Source organism: Haliotis rubra, unplaced genomic scaffold (genome assembly GCF_003918875.1).
Source record: "Haliotis rubra isolate DU_JTF1 unplaced genomic scaffold, ASM391887v1 Scf92, whole genome shotgun sequence".
Lineage (NCBI taxonomy): Eukaryota > Metazoa > Mollusca > Gastropoda > Lepetellida > Haliotidae > Haliotis > Haliotis rubra.
In genome coordinates, this window is record NW_025767657.1 from 755,682 (window position 1) to 782,155 (window position 26,474).

At 41.1% G+C, this 26,474-nt stretch overlaps 2 protein-coding genes across 2 annotated transcripts; one reads left to right on the forward strand and one right to left on the reverse strand.

Annotated features, from left to right (window-relative positions):
• Positions 1 to 1,415: 1,415 nt before the first annotated feature.
• On the reverse strand, positions 1,416 to 11,290 carry LOC124264355. The gene is made up of 4 exons (XM_046699109.1): positions 11,173 to 11,290; positions 8,254 to 8,401; positions 4,243 to 4,388; positions 1,416 to 1,543 (listed from the first exon to the last, which is right to left on the reverse strand). The coding sequence occupies exons 1-4, from the start codon at positions 11,273 to 11,275 to the stop codon at positions 1,467 to 1,469; spliced, it is 474 nt and encodes a 157-aa protein (XP_046555065.1). The 5' UTR covers positions 11,276 to 11,290; the 3' UTR covers positions 1,416 to 1,466.
• Positions 2,887 to 25,764, forward strand: LOC124264354 (translation initiation factor IF-2-like). The gene is made up of 7 exons (XM_046699108.1): positions 2,887 to 2,998; positions 15,351 to 15,431; positions 17,406 to 17,480; positions 18,485 to 18,901; positions 22,669 to 22,758; positions 23,809 to 23,847; positions 25,676 to 25,764. Exons 3-7 carry the CDS (start codon positions 17,423 to 17,425, stop codon positions 25,690 to 25,692), a joined length of 621 nt encoding a protein of 206 aa, XP_046555064.1. The 5' UTR covers positions 2,887 to 2,998; positions 15,351 to 15,431; positions 17,406 to 17,422; the 3' UTR covers positions 25,693 to 25,764.
• Positions 25,765 to 26,474: the final 710 nt, after the last annotated feature.

Sequence of the window (26,474 nt, forward strand, 5' to 3'; positions counted from 1 at the left end):
AAGGTCAAGTGAGGTTAGATGCAGTCAGGTGAGGTCAAGTGAGGTGAGATGCTGTCAGGTGAGGTCAAGTGAGGTTAGATGCTGGCAGGTGAGGTCAAGTGAGGTTAGATGCTGGCAGGTGAGGTCAAGTGAGGTAGGTGCAGTGAGGTGAGGTCAAGTGAGGTAGGTGCTGTGAGGTGAGGTCAAGTAGGGTGAGATGCAGTGAGGTGAGGTGCAGTCAGGTGAGGTCAGTGAGGTGAGATGCTGTCAGGGAGGTCAACTGAGGTGACATGTTAAGTGAGGTCAAGTGAGGTAGGTGCAGTGAGGTGAGGTCAAGTCAGGTGAGGTCAAGTAGGGTGAGATGCAGTGAGGTGAGGTGCAGTGAGGTGAGGTCAGTGAGGTGAGATGCTGTTAGGTGAGGTCAACTGAGGTGACATGTTGTTAAGTGAGGTCAAGTGAGGTAGGTGGAGTGAGGTGAGATGCAGTCAGGTGAGATGCTGTCAGGTGAGGTCAAGTGAGGTAGGTGCAGTGGGGTGAGGTCAAGTGAGGTGAGATGCAGTCAGGTGAGGTCAAGTGAAGTGACGTCAAGTAAGGTGAAGTAGGTGAGGTAAGGTCAAGTGAGATGACATGTAGTCAGGTGAGGTGAAGTGAGGTGAGGTAGGGTAGTTTATGAGAGGTGAAATAGGTGAATTGAAGTGAGGTAATTTGAGGAGAGGGGAGGTGTCGTGAAGCAAGGTGAGGTGAGCGGAGGTTAAAATTCCATTCTGGATTATTCCACTAGCCACTAGCATTCAAGTACGTATGTACATACGTGTGGCTGCTGATCATGTAAATTATCTCTTTATAGTGTGCTGATATACCATGTCATAGCGTAACTCGGATACATCCATTAGACGCTGTGTACTGGCTCCAAACACACTTCACCCGCGAAGATCCGGGGTAGAATTGGTCTTCAGTAACCAATGCTTGTTATAAGAGGCGATTAACGGGATTGGGTGGTCAAGGCTGGCTGATTTGATTGACACATGTCATCGTGTCCCTATTGCGTAGATCGATGCTCATGCTGTTGATCACTGGATTGTACGGTTCAGACTCGATTACTTACAGACCGCCGCCATATAGCTGGAATATTGCTGAGTGCGGCGTTAAACAACAACCAACCAGCCAAACTCACATGGCCGTCTGCCCCAGTTTAATATCTCTATATCTGAGCGCCGGAGTTACATAAAGTACCATTTTTTAACTTTCTTTGGTACAACGTTGTCGGGATCGAACTACCGCCATTCCGCTCTCCGGCTGACGCCTTGTCCACTAGACTATGGTAATCAATTAATCAAGTGTAAAATTCAAATGTGTTCAATAACACATTGGGAGAACACATACACAAGTTATTATACTTTCTTTGTAAGCAAACACGAACAAAAATCGGTCCGTCATCAGTATTGGAGCAATTTTATTGAAAACTCAAGTATTTAGATACATCCACGCTATGCCGCTGTGCCACAAGGCTGCTTAACATTTGCCGGCCAGTTGCAGAATTGGCGCTCCTCATCAAACACGGTTCCTGAAATATGTGAACTAACACCATTATCCAACATTGTCCTAGTAAAATATACATAATAATTTAGCAGTTTACTTAGACTGGTTATATGACATGAGCAGTATATGAAACATAACAATATATTTACCCCTCACTTATATTACTAACTTCACAATAGCCACTTGAGACAGGCACTGGCTGAGACAGAAATTCGACAAAGTAAACGATGTTACTAACATATTTACAAACCAGAATTAAAATCAGCTCGGCCACAATAAGACATCTTGTAGATCTCAATTCATTGTAATTACTTGCACACGTCTTTTATTATCCTAGTACAAGCAGCCGCATATACACATACACACGCATGCACGTCGTCATATGAGCGAAATATTCTCAAGCACGACGTAAAACCCAATTTCACCTCACCCCACCTCTTTTATTATCGGTAATACATACCTATTGTAAAATTATGTTTCAGTAAACAAAGGTGGCTTAAAATATACGTGGTACAAACTGCAAACAATACCACAACCAACTGTACGTATTAATGCTGCTTCCTTTATCGTCCAACGAGAAAGAAATATTTGTTTATCGAGCTACAATGTAAAACGCGGACAATGGATAATGACAGTGCAAAAGCAGTGGAACTGTAGTTATAAACCGACAGTGACGTCACTTTATTGTTCTTGCAAGGCAAGGGATGTGTACCAGTTTCAAATTAAAGCCTTCATTTTGTCATTTTGACATTTAATTTTGATAACAGAAATACATTACCCTACTTAAATTACATTCAAAGTATTGGGGATATTTCTGTTATCAAAATTAAATAACTTTTGAAGAATGGAGCGATGTGTACCAGTTTCAAATTAAAGCCTCCATTTTGTCGTTTTGACATTTAATTTTGATAACAGAAATACATTACCCTACGTAAATTGCATTCAAAGTATTGGGAATATTTCTGTTATCAAAATTAAATGTCAAAATGACAAAATGAAGGCTTTAATTTGAAACTGGTACACATCGCTCCATTCCTGACAATGGAATGACATCACAAATGTAATTTAATTAAATATTGTCCCTCTGCTCCGGTATATTACTTCAATATTGTCCCTCTGCTCCGGTATATTACTTCAATATTGTCCCTCTGCACCGGGATATTACTTCAATATTACTTGTTTTGAAGATTGATATAACTTTCTCTTGCTATCACTGAATGCGATCGTAAGACATCACATTATTGAAAACTTCCAACATATAGTGCCGATATCTGGTTTCGAACCCGCAACCCTTCGCTCTCTAGCTTGGCGGTTTTATCCACTAGGCTACGAAGGATCGCTGTGAAGAATACGATTGCCTATCAGCATGAACCGTGTGTTCCTCACAAGACAGGTAGTGCGGGCAGGGCACGTACAGGACACGGGTAGCGCGTGCAAGGCAAGGTGTCGGCTGCCAGTCTCATCCCAGTTGATTTCAACAGTAAGTACCAAATATTGAAATTATATCTTCAGTAGGTTTATTTATAAGTTGGATATAACATGACCCGTGGGCATTATTGAAAGGTAAGCCCTTTTCCTTCGGCAAGCGGGCTTATTTTTCAATAATGCCCGAGGGTCATGTTATATCCTACACTTCAAAACAGTCAATGCCAGGTACATTTACATGACAAGTATTGTTTTAACTGTCGAGAATGTTGGTGCATTGGAATAGTATTTCTGTAATTGTATTGTGACTGTCAGTTTAAGTTGACATAACCGTGGATCATTACTGAGGCGAATATGTTATCTGCACGTGCAGAGGTTGATATGTGGATAACAACCGTGGCGGTGCAGGAAACGCACGTGCAACAAGCAATGGACGAGTCCATTCGGCGCCCACGTGGTGTAAGTAGGTTAGGCCCGGAGCTTATTGCGTTTACTGGCTGTGATTAATTGTTAGTGAAGTTATGTCTAAAGAGGCCAGTCCTCAATAAATCTATTTTTTGATCAAGGGAGAATACATTTATAAAACGTACCAGGCGCTTATTTCTTAAATGGCTGCTTGAATCCTGGCGCTTAATAGAGTTCCGGCGCTTATTAGAGGAAATACGGTACATGCTTAAATTAACCCTGGCTTCATGTACATTACTAGTATATATATCCTGTATATATATTAGTCAACATTCACCTGACGAAGGGGCAAGGAAAACCCCAGAAACGTTTTGTATACAATAAAGAAGAAGTTGACATCCATAATATTTTGTCTTATACTTGAATACCAACTTCTATATGCCTCTCAAGAACCTCAAGTGTTTCCAGACAGATGACAAGTAGGTGAAGTCTCAAGGAACATGGAGCACCCAATATTTGGGGATTGTTACATTCATAGAAAATCTCTGCCAAAAGCAGAGTTGATTGTACAATTGTGACTATATCATGAGCAGATATTTATTTCAGCAGTATTACAGCTGTATGATGTTGTTTGTAAACAAATCGGGTCTGAACCAGGCTATCCAGTGATTGTCACCATGCGATACGATGACAGCATGTGTTTATGAATCACTATGAAATAGTGATGATACCAGGTGTTCGCGAAAAGGTGAGCGTATCCTGCCCCACCGATGGCACCCGTCATAAACATATGCTAAGTCTAGTCATTTGTTCACCTGGAATAATTCAGGAACGTCAATATAGGGAATTGCATCGGACATCGAAGTGGCTTCATGACCCGCTATGGACTCTTACCCTCTGGACAGTAGTTGTGACCGTAGAAGTAGCCGTTCTGACAGGTGTAGTAGGTTTGGCAGCCTCCTTTGGTGTCGGCGTAGCGTTTGTCCGGGAGCTTCTTGCAGTCCACAACATCCTGGCACGGCCAGGAATCATCCGCGGGTCTGTAAGCATAAGCTGCGTTTATAACAAGTCGACTGGCATGGCGCTGGAGCTCTTACCTAATATTCATCTAGGATTCTATGTTGTGCTACTTTGTGTCCGGACACCAGACCACAAAATCTCGCACTAGAATCATAAATACTGTTCAGCTGACTCTATTAACACAGATGGCGGTGGGGTAGCCTAGTGGTTAAAGCGTTCGCTCGTCACGCCGAAGACCCGGGTTCGATTCCCCACATGAGTACAATGTGTGAAGTCCATTTCTGGTGTCCCCCGCAGTGATATTGCTGGAATATTGCTAAAAGCTGCATAAAACCAAACTCACTCTATTAACACAAACCATCATAATTACGCTTAAGCTTTCATTGGATCAGAGGTTCTATTTCTATTACTTTTATTACGAATAACCGATCCTAAAGTCCCATCCCGAAGAAAACTTCAACAATTTGTTTATCAACGCAGAACCTGATTAAATACGCATTTGTTCCGATGTTTTGAAGTCGTAGTACTCAATGACACATGCTCAGGTGTTGTACAATCAACAGAACTCCAAACAGTGCGTGTCTTTGTTCCAGCTCACATGCTATAAACATGTCGCTGTTCCTGTCACATTTCATGCAAATGTCAATCGGAAAATAGAAAATCTGGACAATTAAATTTCTCATCCTACGGACTCCATACTCGCTCAAAACAGTAGATTCCTATTCTTTCCTTCATAGATATTTTGAGAAATATTTTCATGAACAAACTTCTCAAACAGGCCCCAAAACATTCACAATAGTTGAATATTTTGAACAGTTGTGTCGTGGAGAGAGCGATTGAGTAAGCGAGTAATATTTTATGCCGTTTTAACAATATTATAGTAATATCACAGACATCAGACAGCAGAAATCGGCTTCACATATCGTTACTACATAAGGATCGAACCCAGGTTTTTGGCGTGACGAACTAATTATTTTTAATGAGTATTGATAATAAATATTACTGGAGGTTATTAAGTTGTTAGCCTAATGATAAGGAAGTATGGTATAAACGCAGTCGAATGATGGACTCTTTGATTTCTGAGGATTATGTAAACAATTTTGTTATTTCTGATTGCTATTTCATTGCAATTGTATGTTCCCAATTCTGTATGTTCCCAATTCTGTATGTTCCCAATTCTGTTTCGTTCAGTGTTTTCCCAAACGTATCCAGTAGTTATGCCTTTCGTTTATTCGCTGATTTAGTGTAGTTCAGGAATAGAGGCTGCTAGAACTGTTAAGCTTTAGGGTAAAGTTGGAAGGGATGATTAAACGTTTCTTTAAAAGACTTCATGTAATATATATGTAGAGAGGTGACATGTACTGCGACAAAGAAGTCATTGATTGGTTTGAACTCAAAACTAAAACTGTCTGTGACAAATTAACATAATAGATCACTGCAGTTTAAGTGTGGAAGTTTATTTCTTTCCAACAAAAAATACTTTACCTGTTACATAAGGAAAGGTTACTGGGTTGCTGAACCCAAGCGTGGCTGCTGAAAGTGATAGGCAAAAAGACGAACAGTCTGTGACAGCTGGGCTCAATTACTCTTTACAAACGTTCGTAAAAATCTTTTTAACGAAGTTCTTTTAGATCATAATTCAACTTCAACTCGTAAATATGTGACTCAGAGTGCACTTAAACTGGAGTCGGTCGAAGGCAATGTTATGAACATATAAACCTAACTCAAGGAAGTCGCGTTATATTTCACAGTGCAAGACAGTATGTTTCCAATACAAAAAATACCCATAAATCATAAATTCAAAAGATAAATCCTGAATAATATGAATAAAATGTAAATTAAATATAAACTGAATTTTAAGAGTGCTTTTACAAATCGGGAATTCTGTGTGCAAAAGGTGAAGAGTATTCGTATTCTTACGCCATGACTTTTCGCGAACATGACTTCATTACATTGTAAGGCCTTCCAATTACTAGGACTTCAATACGTTTGTGACTCTAATTTTCGTATCTAATAACAATGAAATGTTTTCGTCTCTTCAGTAAAATGCGGAAACTCTTTCAGTAAATTGCGAAAACTCTTTCAGTAAAAATGCGGAAACTCTTTCCTAATCTTTTTACGTATTACGTAACCTACGGACATATGGACATTATTATGTGTAATCGTAACATATGTTATATTTTGGATGACACTTTCTCGGTAAAGGACATATTTTGGTTCTTCGTTTTGGTTGAGTTCCACCCGGGATTCAAACCCATAATCTTAGAGTGAGACATCTTGTCGCCAGCACCCAAAGTCAGCGATCTAATCATGATAACATGTTTGTCAGGTTTTGTGTCAGAAACTTGACAAATGGGTTTCCTGAATTTATTTGTGACGTGTTTAGATATCAGATATAACAACACCTTTGAAGATCCGGGTTAGAATTGATCTTCATTAACTCATGCTTGTTGTAAGAGCGACTAACGGGATTGGGTGGTCAGGCTCGCTGACTTGGTTGACACATGTCATCGGTTCCCAATTGCACAGATCGATGCTCATGCTGTTTATCACTGGATTGTCTGGTCCAGACTCGATTATTTACAGACCGCGGCCATATAGTGCGGCGTTAAACAACCAACCAACCAGCCAACCAAGATATAGCAGTATTGGATGCAATGCCTTTGTAATTACAAGCCAGTGCAGCACCTTCTCGGACAATGACCTTTGAAACATAGGAGCAATAAACAATGGAGCCGGAACTGGCTCTTTGGGAATAATAGCTGTACAAGTAAATGAGTGAGTGAGTTTTAGTTCATAGTCACTTCGGAAGTATTTCAGCCATATCGTGACTAGAACTAGTAACAAAGTCGTAATACATACAGCACAAATAGAACAACCTGTAAAACCAACTAGGATATCACAGAAACAATAATCAAAACTACCATCTGTCTCTAAAACTGGATTTTCATTAGGACAATACAATATAAAATCGGGCTGAGTATCGCCAGCAACTGAAGGTAGATGACCATACTGGGGGCCATGGGGACTAACAGTACATTTGCTACCTGCATGGACCCAAGCTGGATTTACCCGATGCCTTCAGATGTTGGCGATTATTTAGAAATTTAGCCGAATATTAAAATAACACATATTCTACTATTAAACAATGATAAATTAACAATACTTTGATTTAAATGGAACTTACGTACCCTCTCAGAGGGACACTAATTTTACAGTACTTCAACTCCTTTTGAAGGCACAGACACAATCAATCTCTGTTATGAATTATATTCTACACATTTGAAACATAAGCGAGCACTTACTTATACGACGGCGACCTAACACTGACAGATACAGCTGGCGACAGTTATACAACAGGGACTCAACACTGACAGATACAGCTGGAGACAGTTATACAACAGGGACTCAACACTGACACATACAGCTGGAGACAGTTATACAACAGCGAGTCAACACTACAGATACAGCTGGAGACAGTTATACAACAGCGAGTCAACACTCACAGATACAGCTGGAGACAGCAGTTATACAATACAGCTGGAGACAACAACTGACAGATACAGCTGGAGACAGTTATACAGCAGCCAGTCAACACTGACAGATACAGCTGGAGACAGTTATTCAACAGCCAGTCAACACTGACAGATACAGCTGGAGACAGTTATACAACAGCAAGTCAACCCTGACAGATACACCTGGAGACAGTTATTCAACAGCCAGTCAACACTGACAGATACAGCTGGAGACAGTTATACAACAGCAAGTCAACACTGACAGATACAGCTGGCGACAGTTATACAACAGCCAGTCAACACTGGCAGATACACCTGGAGACAGTTATACAACAGCGAGTCAACACTGACAGATACAGTCAACACGTACTTGATGCACAAGCCATCGGCTGCACTGAACACTTCATTGGAGGCACACTTGATGACTCCTTTACTGCCGTTGACGCATTCGGTGTAGGAGAAGCATGTATAGAGGTAGATGCCGTTCTCCAAACTAGTACAGTCCAAGGTCCAGGAAGCTGTGGGCAGAAATTTACGTTTTCATGTTATCTCTCCGTGGAGATTCCGGTACTATTATAGTTCCAGCAACCTTTGCTTGTGAGAGGACTGGGTGATCAAGTACGGTGGGTTAGACTAGTGGTTAAAGCGTTCGCTCGTCACGCCAAAGGCCCGGAATTGATTCTCTGTATGCGCACAATGTGTGAAACTCATGTCTGGTGTCCCCCGCCGGGGTAGTGCTGAATTATCCCTAAAAGCGACGTAAACCATACTCACAGATTGTATACAATTCCATCCCAGATGCGTAGATCGTTGCTGTGAGGTTAGTGACAGGTCCAGACTGGATTATTTACTGACCGCTTTCATATGGATGGAATATTGCTGAGTGTGGCAAACTAAACAAGTAAGATTCTTGAGTAGAAGCCATTCTTCAGTAGCGCAGGATCGTTTTACATTAGTTCAAATCCCAGATTCACCTTGAGCTTTTGCGCCAGCGAAATCGTCAAATTTAATATACGTAAAAAGGCATGCATCACGTCGGGCCCTCCACGTTACGATGGATATAACTGAAATACTGTTCAATCCAAGATCATTCACGTACACTGTCTGGAACCCGTGAAGATCAGGCTTAGAACTGGTCTTCAGCAACCCAAAGGCGACGAAGGGGATCAAGTGGCCAGGCTCGCTGACTTGGTTGACACATGTCATCGTATCCCAATTGCATGGATCGATTGCATGTTAATCAATAGATTGCTTGGTCCAGACTGGATTATTATTATTATTACTTGACAAATATAATGTAGCTGGTAGATTGCTGAGCGTTAAACAACAAACAAACAAAACAGTAGCTGGAATGTCCTTGAAGGCCAAATACTAATGACGTTTTTGTGACGTTGTTACGAAGGTTGTCACAAAGAGTGAAGGAGTTAAAATTTAACGTCACCCCGGCAATATTTCAGCCATATAGTGACGTTGTCACAAAGAACAAAGTGTTTCGATTGGTTTGTAAACATAAAGAGGTGAGGAAATTAACATTGTCAAAAGGAGTTCAACAGTTCAACACAGGCGACACATTCGTTTTCATCAAAATATATAACCCGAATATTCAAATATTCTTGCTATTTAGAGAATAAAGACAACATGTATCCTAATCAAAGTATCAAACTTACATATGCATGTTATGATCATACATGGTGCTAACTGAAAAATCACCGAAGCCATCTCAAAGTAATTAGGATCCAGTAAAAACAATTCATCGTCTAACCTCATGTCACCCGTGAAGGTCCGGGTTAGAATTGGCCTTCAGTAACCCATGCTTGTCGTAAGAGGCGACTAACGGGATCGGGTGGTCAGGCTTGCTGACCTGGTTGACACATGTCATCGGTTCCCAATTGCGCTGATCGATGCTCATGCTGTTGATCACTGGATTGTCTGGTCCAGACTCGATTATTTACAGACCGCCGCCATATAGCTGGAAGATTGCTGATTGTGGCGTACAACTAAACTCACTCACTCACTCATGTATAAACTCACAGGAAGTTGTGCCTCAGTTGTTTATGTGAATTTACACAAACCTTTCAATGACAAGAACACCATGGCATAGCATTTAGAAAACTAAGGTAATACATATAAAATGGGTCTGATTGATCACATCACTCTTAGTTTCCTGCAAGATCATATCTAAAAAGACTTGATCAGATAATTAAAAATTGATCACCCTGTTACGGCCTCCAATTTCAGGTTAACATGGGTCCTCCTTTGGCCAAAAGTTTGTTCCGTCCGAAAAGCGTGTGTCACGAGTTGCACACGAGTGACCAACGCGACTCACACCCGCATGCAACGCGTGGCCAACGGGTTCTATATGAGTGACCAACGCGACTCACACCCGTGTACAACGCATGTAACACGGGTCTCACACGCGTGACTCACGGGTTCTACATGAGTGACCAACGCCACTCACACCCGTGTACAACGCGTGGCCAACGGGTTCTACATGAGTGACCAACGCCACTCACACCCGTGTACAACGCGTGGCCAACGGGTTCCACATGAGTGACCAACGCCACTCACACCCGTGTACAACGCGTGGCCAACGGGTTCTACATGAGTGACCAACGCCACTCACACCCGTGTACAACGCGTGGCCAACGGGTTCTACATGAGTGACCAACGCCACTCACACCCGTGTACAACGCGTGGCCAACGGGTTCCACATGAGTGACCAACGCCACTCACACCCGTGTACAACGCGTGGCCAACGGGTTCCACATGAGTGACCAACGCCGCTCATACGGGTTGCGTCACGCGCTGCACACGCGTGTAGGGGAGTGACCTTTGAGGCAGTAGTGTATCTGTACTCAAACAGACATATCGAGAAAACCGCGAGATATGGTCAACTGGTCAAGATAATTCACTGAAAGTTTAAACATATAACTTCATGAGCGACAAAAGTTATAATGAGGATGGGGTTTGTTATACATAAGAAATGCTCAAAGGAAATGCCCGCCTTGTCCCCTGGGTACTACTTTTATTGACCCGTTCGGTGCAAAACGACATAATGTCGACGTTACATTATATATTTACTCAACAGATCTGGAGCGGTGGGGAAGCCTAGTGGTTAAGCGTTCATGGGTACAATGTGTGAGGCTCATTTCATGCGTCCCCCGCCGTGATATTGCTGGAATGATGCTAAAAGCGGCGTCAAACCACACTTACTCACTCACTCACTACTCAACATATGTAGTATACCGACTGTGAATTAAATCTACGCAGCAACAGTGGATGATCTTACCAGCAAGCGGTAAAGCCAGACAGACGATTAATGTTTTCAACATGGTGACCATTTGTTTCCGACAAGGCGACCGTGAGGTGACAAGACGTGAATGGCGGATCATGAATCAGATATGAGATAAGAACCAAGATTGTCTTAGTGACACAGTTTTTCTCTATAAGGACACTGTAGCTTTGTCAACAATGATTGGTACAATCTAGACCATCTGTTTCTGTGTTAACGTGATCACATTAATGTGTATGTATGTATGTATGTATGTATGTATGTATGTATGTATGTATGTATGTATGTATGTATGTATGTATGTATGTATGTATGTATGTATGTATGTATGTATGTATGTATGTATGTGTGTGTGTATGTGTGTGTGTGTGATGTGTGTATGTATGTATGTATGTATGTATGTATGTATGTATGTATGTATGTATGTATGTATGTATGTATGTATGTATGTATGTATGTGTGTATGTATGTATGTATGTATGTATGTATGTATGTATGTATGTATGTATGTATGTATGTATGTATGTGTGTGTATGTATGTATGTATGTATGTATGTATGTATGTATGTGTATGTATGTATGTATGTATGTATGTATGTATGTGTGTGTGTATGTATGTATGTATGTATGTATGTATGTATGTATGTATGTATGTGTTTGTGTATGTGTGTATGTATGCATGCACGCATGCATGTATGTATGCATGTAATCATGTATGTATGTATGTATGTGTATGTGTGTGTATGCATGCATGCATGAACATGTATGTGTATGTATGCATGTAATGTATGTATGTGTGTATGCATGCATGAATGTATGTATGCATGCATGAATGTATGCATGCATGTAATCATGTATGTATACATGCATGTATGCATGCATGCATGTGTGTGTGTATGTGTGTCTCGCTCTTTGTTCTATACACAGACGCTCGCGAGTGTGTGTACAAGAGCATTATGTACAATACATGTGCAAAACGTGTATTATTTTTTGTAGAAAGGTTACGTCAATATACAGCACACTGCAAGTATGATCGCAGACAAATTGATAGACGACAATCGGCAAGTTTAGTCAAATTCAGTACTACATAGACATTGCCACAGTTATGACAAAGGACCTGGGCCCTGTTCCTGAAAGCGATCGTAGCGCTACGACAGTCGTAAGTCTGTTGTTAAAGTATGGGAGTTACGATCACCTTAGCGCTACGATCGCTTTGAGGAACGGGGCCCTGGGGCATCTTTACAGACAGAACGATTACTGACAGATTACACTGAAGTAATCCTCCGTCACTTTATCAATTGCCAGAACGTGATGAGCATGTCATCTCATGATCGACGATATTGTCACTTTCACAGCTCAGTGATCTTTTATTACGCCAAAGGAAATATATTTTCGTAAGTTGTTTACATGAAGAAACTATTTTTCTTTAACAGCCACTGACAAGTTTTTTAAAGTACTCAGGTAACTGGAGAACATCATTCTAATAGTGTGTTTCTGCAACAGCGAGTAGGAAAGAAATATACATGTATTTCAAGAAGGAATTAACGGAGTCTTAACAAAAGACATTATAAGCTACATCTGCGTGAATGAGTGAGTTTATACCCCGTTTTTAACCATTTCCTCAGCATATTGGCGGCGGGGGACACCAGAACTGGGCTTCATACATTGTACCTATGTGGGAACTCGAACCCAGGTCCTCGGCGTGACGAGCGAACGTTTTAACCAGTAGGCTACCCTACTGCAGCATTAAAAGTCACGAATAGCGTTACATACGATTGAAGTCAATTCAGATTTCAGATAAACTCCATTTTGGTCGTTGGCCAAAACAAGGGGATGACTATGTTGTCTAATATTGAGGGGAAATGTATAGAGAGAGCGCATTATCAAACGTTGTTTTGTATAGTGGAACAGTCAGAAATTGATTAGAATGGGGATACAAATTCCCTTATTAAAAGTATGGAAGTCTGATAACTGGCATTCCAGATGACATGCTTCGTACATACTTCGTGTACCCATCTGACGAGTGTACAATTGGAGGTTGTTGGGGACTATTTTACACACAACATACAGCTATAATTTAAACAGTAAAAGCGACAGATGCACAATGAAAGCAGCATTGGGCGGAGTTTCCATCAAACTCTCATTAAAGTCAGATGTTGGTGCTAGTTACCTCTACAAACTAAGATCAGAGGACATCCCATTATAGGTCACGTCAGGACGCCTAATCAATCAGAACCTCGCTTACGAGATCGCACATGTCAAAATCCGTATGATATGACCTAGAAAAGGTTAACACAGGGCATTCCAAACGAGTCACGTGCTATACGACTGATTCCGAATGCTATTCATCGTCTATAGCTAGGTTTAATGAGATAAGGGTTTGAAACAATTATACGGTACCAGACACATCGAGTGTGTGTCCTCTGATCAAACGTTTCAACCCAAAGTCGCCTAGGTAAAATGGTTTGTCTGCACAAGACCTGAACACGTGGATCAACTAATCAATGATGGGGCATTTTACTAAACCCATTCACTCACTCACTCACTCACTCACTCTCCACAAGACACGTGAAGATCCGGGTCAGAATTGGTCTTCAGCAACCCATGCTTGTCGTAAGAGGCGACTAACGGGATCGGGTGGCCAGGCTCGCTGACTTGGTTGATAAATGTCATCGTATCCCAATTGCGTAGATCGATGTTCTTGCTGTTGATCACTGGATTTCCTGGTCAAGATTCGATTATTTACAGACCGCCGTCATTTAGCTGGAATATTCGTGAGTGTGACATTAAACAACAACCAACCAAACAAAAACACTCTCTACTCATTCGCGACATAGTGCACTGAAAATTGCCTGTGCGTCTGCCCGGAGAGCCGAAGGTCGCGGGTTCGATCCCCGACCGCGTCATACCAAAAGACGTTAAAATATGGTACTTGTTGGTCCCTGCCTGGCGCTCGGCATTAATGGGTACAACAAGGACTGGTCGGCTCGGAGTCAGTATTATGTGTCTGAGTGGGTATTCATGCTTCACTGCGGCATGGTATCTCAGTGGGCTAGCACTATAAAACCAGCTTCAGTCTGGGCTAGTACAAGCAGCCGCACATACACATACACACGCATGCACGTCGTCATATGAGCGAAATATTCTCAAGCACGACGTTAAACCCAATTTCACCTCACCTCACAGAATACACCTTGTCAATTACGTCACGGATCTTCAGTCACTATAGTGTACGCATCTCGTCTCTTCCCCCATGATGCAACACGTAGCGTACAGCATCACTTTCACAACATACAGTACGCATCACGCGGATTTCACATTTCTCCAAATTCACATATATTTATTTCAAGCTTTATCCTTCATTTCACTAGATCAACTTTCCTAATTGAACAGATCACACCTCGAGATACAGTAGAGTTTATTTGTTGTCGGTTGCTATAGGTGACATTGTGACATCACCTCTTTTGATGTAATATTATTAAAACTATATAACTGAGATGTCAAAAGGTACAACGGAAGCGAAAATATAATTTCAGTGAAAGGTTTTTAATAAACCAAAGGGGCCAGAACTTGGGAGAACCATTTATCATAATAATTTTTTTTTATTAAAACTTGGGGCATTCTCACATTCAGACAAATTCAGAAGAAGTCCGTTGAAATAGGGGATTGATTAATTTTCTTCAAAATTACCCGACAGTAAATTGATGATATTGGTGGCATCTTGACAAAATGAATTTAGTCCGATCTTGTTTCCATGGAAACATCTAGGGATTAGGTCGGACGCATTACATATAGAATTATAGATATTAGCGTGTGATATTTTATTTATTTAAAAATTGTGTCCTTCCTGAACGAATTCTTGCATGAATATGAAGAAGGTTGTCAAGCTAAATCAATCAATGTTGACACGTACAGGTTTAAATTGTCACTTAAATAACTTATATTTGCATTTTTGGGACATAGATAGGAACAAACGCATGTCAGATTAAGTGCGTGCACCCGAGTGTATTAGCATGGGTTGGACGTATTAACATAGTTCCCTCACATATTGGGATATTCGTGACAAAGACGAATAAGACAAATATGGAAAAACCCATAACTGACAATGTTCTGCTCATATAAAGCTATGCCTAATTCGCCCATCAATCACCCCACCCTTGTTTGTGTCACTTCAGCCAATCAAAACCAGTGGATTCTTAATCTTCGGAGCATAAGTTGGGCTGTTGCACATAACATACTTCAAGGGACAGACTGTGGTGAGTGTGTATTCCGTTGCTTTTTCCATTTCTAGTTTTAGTTTTCAAACTCCTTGTTACCTCTATCCTGTTAAATTATTTCGTGTCCTATCTTTGTGTTCCATCTTTTGTGATCGACCTCCCGTATTCTTCCTTCCGTTTTGTCAATTTCTTGTTCCGTCTTTCGCATCTTTCCTTTCGTTTTCTGTTTTTCTTCTTCCACCTGTAGTACTCTTCCTTTAGTTTGCCTTCTTTTTCATTCCATCTGGGGGCGGTGGGGTAGCCTAGTGGTAAAAGCGTTCGCTCGTCACGCCGAAGATATTAAATTCTTTCGTGTCCTATCTTTGTGTTCCATCTTTCGTGATCGACCTCCCGTATTCTTCCTTCCGTTTTGTCAATTTCTTGTTCCGTCTTTCGCATCTTTCCTTTCGTTTTCTGTTTTTCTTCTTCCACCTGTAGTACTCTTCCTTTAGTTTGCCTTCTTTTTCATTCCATCTGGGGGCGGTGGGGTAGCCTAGTGGTTAAAGCGTTCGCTCGTCACGCCGAAGATATTAAATTATTTCGTGTCCTATCTATGTGTTCTATCTTTTGTGATCGACCTTCCGTATTCTTCCTTCCGTTTTGTCAATTTCTTGTTCCATCTACCTCCCGTATTCTTCCTTCCGTTTTATCAATTTCTTGTTCCATCTTTCGCATCTTTTCTTCTTCCACCTGTAGTACTCTTCCTTTAGTTTGCCTTCTTTTTCATTCCATCTGGGGGCGGTGGGGTAGCCTAGTGGTTAAAGCGTTCGCTCGTCACGCCGAAGATATTAAATTATTTCGTGTCCTATCTATGTGTTCTATCTTTTGTGATCGACCTTCCGTATTCTTCCTTCCGTTTTATCAATTTCTTGTTCCATCTTTCGCATCTTTTCTTCTTCCACCTGTAGTACTCTTCCTTTAGTTTGCCTTCTTTTTCATTCCATCTGGGGGCGGTGGGGTAGCCTAGTGGTTAAAGCGTTCGCTCGTCACGCCGAAGATATTAAATTCTTTTGTGTCCTATCTTTGTGTTCCATCTTTCGTGATCGACCTCCCGTATTCTTCCTTCCGTTTTGTCAATTTCTTGTTCCATCTTTCGCATCTTTTCCTTTCGTTTTCTGTTTTTCTTCTTCCACCTGTAGTACTCTTCCTTTAGTTTGCCTTCTTTTTCATTCCATCTGGGGATCTGGGGTGGTTAGGGTAGGATCTGGTGGGGTAGCCTAGTGGTTAAAGCGTTCGCTTGTCACGCCGAAGACCCGGGTTCGATTCCCCATATGGGTACAATGTGTGAATCCCATTTCTGGTGTCCCCCGCCGTGATATTGCCGGAATATTGCTAAAAGCGGCGTAAAACTCACTCACTCACTCATTCCATCTGTCGTACTTTTCCTTTCATATTCCCTCTCTTATTCCATCTGTCGTCCCACTGTCAGGAGAAATGATTGAGTGAGTATGGTTTTACGCCGCTTTTAGCAATATTCCAGCAATATCACGTCGGGGTAAACTAGAAATGATCTTCACACATTGTACCCATGTAGGGAATCGAACCCGGTCTTCGGCGTGACGAGCCAACGCTTTAACCACTAGGCAAGAACTAGGTCCTGTATAAATGACAATTTGATTCACACGCTATCTTGATTAAATCTTGTGGAAGTGTTTCTGTACTAACCTATGACAACTGATCCTTACTAGACATGTTATTAAATGTGTGAAATATAAATGTAATAGGTGGCGGTGGATTAAATGCTGAATACAATCTTTATATAAGGAATATAAATGTACCACAAGATATTATATTTTTTCCTTAACACAGGAGTTAACTTTTTCAGAGTGATTCATAAACGTGATAATGGTCGGAATCGTCCAGAGACTTTTAGCAGATAATTCTTCTTTTTTAATGGTTTTGTCGATTTTTTTCCATTTATTCTTGACCCGATCGTTTATCATGTAATATTTGATTTGTTAACGCTTTTCACAGAGATACTAACATTCGAGATGCAGATTTTGGGGGTTTTGGTTCTGATTGCCTTGGCAGGAACAGGACTGGATGCTGGTAGGTATTCGGACACTGTAGTAAGTAACGAAATAGAAAATAGTTCTGACTAATAGAAATTCTGTAGCGCTTTTGTGATATTTCATTTATGAGTGGCCTCCTTGCTTAGGACAGCGTGAGTGAGTGAGCTTGGTTTTACGCCGCTTTTAGCAATATTCCAGCAACATCGCGGCGGGGAACACCAGGAATGGGCTTTACACGTTGTACCCAAGTGGGATCGAACCCGGTCCTTCGGCGTGACGAGCGAACGCTTTAACCCCAAGGCTACCTCACCGCCTCTAAATTCGTTAGTGAAATGGACCGCCACCATGTAACTGAACCGCTTTCATTGAGGCGTCAAAGCATTTGAGTAATTCCTGTTTTTAAAAATATGTTAACATTTAAAAGCGTTATCCGTCAACCTGTGCTTGTAATGCCATATGGAGAGTGAGTTGAGAGTGAGTGAGAAAAAATGAGTTGAATGTGACAGATTACAGTGATGTGAAAGAAACTGTTGTGTCAGCGAAATCCTGATCCCTCTTAGATTACAATAATTCATCCTTCGGGCTTATTGCAATATGAAAACATATTGTGTTCTTTTAATTCTTTTGAGCAATATATATGTACAATTTGTTTTCTTAGTATCAGCTGCTGATTGCGTACGAGGTATCATTATTCCAATTTTTTGTAAACGATAATATTTAAACTGAAATTTAACGACACGTTCCTTAAGGACGTGGAACAGTTTCAAATGATAAGGACCCGTGAAGATCCGGGTTAGAACCATGCTTGTCGTAAGAGGCAACTAACGGGATCGGGTGGTCAGGCTCACTGACTTGGTTGACACATGTCATGGTATCCCAGCTCATGCTGTTGATCACTGGATTGTCTGGTTCAGACTCAACTATTTACAGACCGCCGCGATATAGCTGTAATATTTCTGGATGCGGGATTAAACAACATACAAACAATCAAAATCAAATGATAACGTTATATTTAATACGGTGTGTTATCTTTGTCACTAGTGAAAATACCAGGCCCTGCTGCCTCCGCAAAAGCACCTACAGCTGCAGTTGCACCTACAGCTGCACCAGCCACAGGAGCACAAAGCCTGCCGATCTACCGCCCCAGCCAACCCGCAACAAAGCCCGCAGTCAACTCCGCAGCCGGCTCCGGAGGCTACAACCCCTATCTTAGCCATCCAAGCAGTCCCTTCAGAGGAATTAACCCATTGTTTCTCGACCCTGACTTGATCTACCCAGATCCTCTCATCGACTACCCACTGGATCCCCTTGGACATGGTCTGGGTCATCTGAATCCACTTGGTCCCGGGGCACATCTGTCACCTTTGGCATCTCTTGGAATTGGTGAATCCGTGTATGGCGACCTCCACCCATCCAGTGAATACCTCCTTCAAGAGGCTTTGCTGCGTCGCGCTTACGGTACGCTATCTCTCACCTTATGTTATTATGTCAATCGTGACACTGTCATCAATGCTGCATGTGAAGATCAGGGTTAGAATATTGATCTTCAGCAACCCACGCTTGTCGTAAGAGGCGACTAACGGGATCGGGTGGTCAGGCTCACTGACTTGGTTGACACATGTCAACGTATCTCAAAATCGATGCTCATGCTGTTGATCACTAGGTTGTCTGGTCCAGACTAGATTAGTTACATGATTTCAATATTGTTATGTTTTGTATGTATGAACGTGTACACTGTGTAAATCCACAAGTGCGCGAAGAGGTCATACAAGTGTTACACCATATATACACCAGTTTAACTCCATATATACAAAACCATATCGAAATATATTCTTATAATCAATTACATCGATATAATAATTTCATAGACTGCTTACTTAATTATCCATGCACGAAACTGTTGACAGAAATGCAAAATCCTTTAAATATCGCCACACAGGCTCCTCCTCTTCTTTGTCTATCCAATCATGAAACAACAGCCCTTTAGTTGGCGTTACCGAATCAAATGCCAACAAATAAGATTTATTTATTCCTAATTGCTGAACCTTATAACGGGATGCGATAATATACACGAGGAGAATCTATAGAGTAATATACATAATGTAGTGTTCATGTTCCTTCGTTAAATACATAGTCGTGTATATGTTACTGTGAAAATGTAAAACCAGGAATTATGTATAATCACTGAAATTTTCAGTGATTATGTATAATGTCTGATTCACTCAGTGATTATACATAATCACTGAAAAATAGACTAGAATTGTAGACATATTCACTGAAAACACTTCTTGTGTAGTTTGAGGTATACTGCATCCAAAAAGATGTGGACTTACTTTTGTATTAAGCTGGATAGAGACTATATTCAGTATCTTTATTCAACATAAAATTTATACATGTACAATAAAAGTTGCACGTACATAAGGACATGTATGATGGACATGTTGGGAGAACATCAATTCAGTTTTTATTTTAACAAGACAATGATAAGTGCCACCTTGAATTACACCAGTAGCATACCAGCAAGGAATATTCATGCCCAATCGAGACGTAGAAAACCAATAACTTTTATTTCCTTTGTAAATCTGTCACATTACAATGCATTACTGGCGTCCGCTCTGTCAACCGAAATACTTTTGCTGCGAGTTGAACAGCATAAAACTCTTGTCAGTACGTCCTTCTCAATGACGTCCATCACACCGCTTCAACTTGTGACAGGCCTTGTCACAGTGATCGTGACTTCTGTGACTGATGTGTTGTTTTTTGTTGCAATACTGTTGTCGTCAGAGAAATATTTACCTGACGGCTACAGAGGCGAGACTGTGATGGAGATATAACAGATGGTGCGTCTATATTAGAAAACACCTGCAGGTTTTTAAGGGAACAATTTGCGTTATATAAGGTTAATTTTTTATAAGTGTGTTTCCTCGTTGTACTACGGTTTTTATTGTTAGTTTTATTCTATTCGTTTATGTTGTATGTTTGTTTGTTTAACACCGCACTCACCAGTATTTCAGCTTTATGACGGCGGTCTGTAAATAGATCAGAATATAAAGTGATGGACTTCGCGATGGATCTACATAACTGGTGGTCAGGCTGTAAGAAGTGTGACAATATTGGCCAGTACTGAGGTTGTAAGCTTTGGGTATCCAGAGGTTCAGGTTGTAGGCTTCTTAGTCAAAAGGACCATTGAAGATCTGGATCAGAATTGATCTTCAGTAACCCATGCTTGTCTAAGAGGCGACTAACGGGATTGGGTGGTCAGGCTCGCCGACTTGGTTGACACATGTCATCGGTTCCCAATTGCGCAGGTTGATGCTCATTCTGTTGATCACTGGATTGTCTGGTCCAGACACGATTATTTACAGACCGCCACCATATAGCTGAAATATTGCTGAGTGCGGCGGAAAACTAAACTCACTCACTCACTCTTAGGCAAAGCTTTTACTTCATTTGCCAGTTGTAGGCTACAGAGACAAAACGTATTACTACTTCTACAAGATGGGGTAGTAGGTTACTTAGATTAAGCTTGTTACAACGTTTGCGAGGCATAATCCGTTTGTTGCCTTCTAAGACACATGTTGCTTCATATCCCATAATTTTGTTTGTAGCATGTTTAATAATGTACCAGGCATACGTTTGGTAATTTTAGGTATATGTTTGTTTGTAGCCTCCTGAGACAAAGTCTGTTTAATAATGTACCAGGCATACATTTGGTAATTTTAGGTATATGTTTGCTCGTAGCCTACAGAGACAAAGTCTGTTTAATAATGTACCAGGCATACATTTGGTAATTTTAGGTATATGTTTGCTCGTAGCCTACAGAGACAAAGTCTGTTTAATAATGTACCAGGCATACATTTGGTAATTTTAGGTATATGTTTGCTCGTAGCCTACAGAGACAAAGTCTGTTTAATAATGTACCAGGCATACATTTGGTAATTTTAGGTATATGTTTGCTCGTAGCGTACTACAGAGACAAAGTCTGTTTAATAATGTACCAGGCATACATTTGGTAATTTAGGTATATGTTTGCTCGTAGCCTACAGAGACAAAGTCTGTTTAATAATGTTACCAGGCATACATTTGGTAATTTTAGGTATATGTTTGCTCGTAGCCTACAGAGACAAAGTCTGTTTAATAATCTGTTTAATAATGTACCAGGCATACATTTGGTAATTTTAGGTATATGTTTGCTCGTAGCCTACAGAGACAAAGTCTGTTTAATAATGTACCAGGCATACATTTGGTAATTTTAGGTATATGTTTGCTCGTAGCCTACAGAGACAAAGTCTGTTTAATAATGTACCAGGCATACATTTGGTAATTTTAGGTATATGTTTGCTCGTAGCCTACAGAGACAAAGTCTGTTTAATAATGTACCAGGCATACATTTGGTAATTTTAGGTATATGTTTGCTCGTAGCCTACAGAGACAAAGTCTGTTTAATAATGTACCAGGCATACATTTGGTAATTTTAGGTATATGTTTGCTCGTAGCCTACAGAGACAAAGTCTGTTTAATAATGTACCAGGCATACATTTGGTAATTTTAGGTATATGTTTGCTCGTAGCCTACAGAGACAAAGTCTGTTTAATAATGTACCAGGCATACATTTGGTAATTTTAGGTATATGTTTGCTCGTAGCCTACAGAGACAAAGTCTGTTTAATAATGTACCAGGCATACATTTGGTAATTTTAGGTATATGTTTGCTCGTAGCCTACAGAGACAAAGTCTGTTTAATAATGTACCAGGCATACATTTGGTAATTTTAGGTATATGTTTGCTCGTAGCCTACAGAGACAAAGTCTGTTTAATAATGTACCAGGCATACATTTGGTAATTTTAGGTAAATGTTTGCTCGTAGCCTTCAGAGAGAGCAGTAGTAGCTTTATTTCAATCAGCTCCTTAGAACTATACTCTGATAGGACTTGTAAGTTACACATGCGGTAAATGCTACCGAAGCGCAAAGGTCGTACGTCGCCATGCACAACCCGTGAAGATCCGGGTTAGAACCGATCTTCTGCAACCCATGCTTGTCGTAAGGGGCGACTAATGGGATCGGGTGGTCAGGCTCGCCGACTTGGTTGACACATGTCATCGGTTCCCAATTGCGCAGGTTGATGCTCATTCTGTTGATCACTGCATTGTCTGGATTATTGACAGACTGTCCTCATATAGCTAGAATATTGCTGTGTGGCGTTCAATGTATGTTCTTGTCACCAGGAGCACCAAAACCGACCCCAGGCGCAGCCCCAGGAGCAGGAGCCCCAGGAGCAGGAGCCCCAGGAGCAGGAGCCTCTGGAGCCATCAACAGTAAGTAAAGACTGAATACAAACTACCTCGACCTCTTTTTTAATTCCTGAAAGGAAGAAAACACTATGAGAGAGGGAAGAGGCTGTCATGGTTGCTAGCGTTGTTAACTACCTGGTGGCGGTTGGGTAGCCTAGTGGTTAAGCTTTCACCCGTCGCACTGAAGACCCGGGTTCGATTTCCCACATGGGTACAATGTATTAGGTCCGTTTCTGGTGTCACCCGCCGTGATATTGCTGGAATATTGCTAGAAGCGGCGTAAAACTCAACTCACTCACTGTTAGCCACCCGTGTAGGTTACATCCATTTTCCTGATGCTGAGCCACCACTAAAATACATTCAGATGAGAATACAAAACAGAGTCGCACCCATTGGTATCCGAATACAAAAATCAGTCACAGCCTCTCACCTGTTGGGATTTCGGAATAGAATACAAAACACACTGACAGGGTCTCACATGTTAGGATTTTGGAATAGAATACCAAATACATTTACAGGGTCTCACATGTTTTCACTTTTAAAAATGGCCTGTTTGTATTTAACAACAATTGTTTTAGACGAAATATCGGTGCAGCATCAAAATAATTATCGATATATGTCAAATTATAATCGATACTAAAACAAATGAATCATGCATCGTATCGTGCTAAGCTTGCCAGCGATGCACTGGTGTATCGTGAATCGAGACATTACTACTATTTACTGTGTCGTAAAACGGAGACAATCACTCGATCTATGACACTCTCCAACACTGTGACGATTACCGTTATAGTAAGTGCACCGGCTTTTATTATTGTCAGTGGACAGGTTTGTAAATTGACGTTTACGGCACATAAGACATGTGGTAAGGAAATGAACATTGGACTTCACTGTATCGGACCTACGGTTATCTCGAAGTAAAAGCTTGGTCCTTGCATTTACCTTATTTAGTCATCATGTTGCTGTCGTGTCCAACGTCTGAAAACAAGGTCTTAATGAAAGTCCCTTCAACTTCGACAATACAGTGTTTGGTTGTAGTTTCAGACTGATGACATATAACTTTGTTTCCCACAGACGGAGGTTATAACCCATACGACACCTTCCTTGATCAATGTACGTATGATATTTTAGTCAAGCGTTTGTTTATTTGTTTACCTAAATATTCATCTGCCTTCCCTTTTGATGCTTAGATTTAGTTGGCAGCAACCTGGGCTTGTCAAATGAGGCGACTAACGGGATCGGGTGTTTGACTTGGCTGACTTGGTTAATATACCACTGTTGACTGAGACAGTAAGGGAAAAAAGACATTTTGATTTTAATCTGAGCTACACTTTTATGTTTAAAGGCTTGAAATATATTTATGACGTAAAAAAGACTCTATCTGATGGGGCATTGCGACGTTGTCATGATTACTAACAATCAGGACATATACTCTCCCAAAAAGAAACGCATAGGTGTATTTTAAAATAACCTTAATCTACTAAATTATAATTGCGATAACATGTCATTCTGGATCAGTTGTAGACACATTTCACAGTGTAAAAGATCAAATGTCTGTTAATATTTATAGCTTATAACAAGTTCAATCAGTGAAGGCGTCCGTTCCCAGTTGGAGGTTGTCTTCAATATCTGATGTGACCACCATGAGCTCCCAAAACTGCTCTGGACCGTCTCAGCTTGGACTGAATAAGTCTTTGAATTCGTCCTTGTTGAATTCTGGTCCATTCTTCTTGCAATGCTTGCGGCAGTTGGTCTGGGGCGCCGGTTGGTGTACACGTACGCGTTGGCCGAGTTCACCCCACAAGTGCTTGGTGGGGTTGAAGTCGGGTGATCTGGAAGGCAAAGGAAGCACTGTAATGCTCTCATCCTGAAGATACTGAATAGTGGCATGTGCTGTCTGAGGTTTCGTCTCTGTACCAAACAGTTAAATTAAGCTAGAATTGAGTGAAATTGGCTCTCCACATCATGACTCTCCCACCACCATATCGGTCAACCCGTTTCGTCTCTGTACCAAACAGCAGTTAAATTAAGCTAGAATTAAGTGAAATTGGCCCTCCACATCATGACTCTCCCACCACCATATCGGTCAACCTATGGGCAATTATGGGCAAAACGTTCCAGAATCGAACGTTATTGTACCGCCAAACCCGTCGACGGCCAAGATAGGTCTACTGGCTCGAAGTCCAGCTTCTCGTGAACGATTACGAATGGCTTGTGCCGACACTGTCCTCAAACCAGGCTCTGCACATGCACTTGCAGTTGCTGTGACAGTTCGATTCCGCACATGAAGTACCCGGGTGTACCGACTCTCCGCTGCAGTAGTAACCCGAGGTCTACCACTTCGAGGACGACCTTGAGTGGAATTCGTTTGTTGGAATCTATCCATAAACGACTGACGGTACTCTGGTGAACATTGAGGTGACGTGCAACGACAGATCGAGACTCCCCAGCATCCAGACGTCCAGTGCTAATGTTTCGACTTACAGCAGTCAGTCGCGGCATAACGATACTCTTTCACTTAGCTGACAAATGCCAATCAACGTCTAAAAGGAAAACAGCAATGTCCCTGCTCATGATTACTCAGAACTGCGCGCACACATTGCGAGCCGCCTTTTCTCCAGTTGACGTTTTCGAACGCGAGCGTGCATGAAAGCTTTCGAGATATGTTTTTGCGCTGTGCATTGGTTCAAAGCACATAAAGCAGCATTATAATGGCAAAATTATAACGATCAACCACAAATTTTGAGAAAAATATTTGAAATTTCGTACAGCAATATTATCTATGCGTTTCTTTTTTGGAGAGTATATGAAGTATACGGACACATCATTGTCAGCTCATCAGTAAGCACGATCAGATAAAGAGATATTTTATATCAACCGCCGTCATAATTTCCTTGTTTTGGGGTTTTCAATATTCCATGTATCATGCTTGTTGTTTCAGATCTTATCAACTACTAAGAAACATCTTCACGCCATATTGATCAGCGATTAAAATATAAATGTGGATTTACAATAAATTAAAACCTAATTCATTTGCGTTTGTTCCTGTATACAACCATTTTCCATAGCTTGCTTCTGCAAATGACCGGCGAAAACCCGATTGTTCCTTGTATCAAAGCCTAGTGGAGTAGCCTAGTGGTGAAAGCGTTCGCTCGTCACGTCGAAGACCCGGGTTCGATTTCCCACATGGATACAGTAGATGAAACCCTTTTCTGGTGTCTCTGGTGATATCAATGGAATAATGCTTAAAACTGTACAAAACCTAACTCACTCTCTGTATTAACCTACATCATAGTGAGCGAGTGAGTGATTTTAGTTTTACGCCGCTTTTAGCAATATTCCAGCAATATCACGGCGGGGGACACCAGAAATGGGCTTAACACATTGTGCCCATGTGGGGAATCGAACCCGGGTCTTCGGCGTGACGAGCCAACGCTTTAACCACTAGGCTACCCACAACGCCCCAACCCACATCATAGACATCTACATAGATAAAGTATCGCAGAATCGCCCGTTAATACAATACTGTTTTGAGATAAAGCAAGGCGAGTGTAGGGAGCGATATTAAGCACTGAATAGTAAGATAAATGTTACATATATTTTCATTTAAACACATACCGTGCCACAAATGGAGGAACGCAAAGGAAGAAAAGACTAGAAAAATCTGACGAAGTTTTGTTGATATTCATTGAAAATGAACACCAAATAATATGATAATAATAACAATTACACTGTCCAAC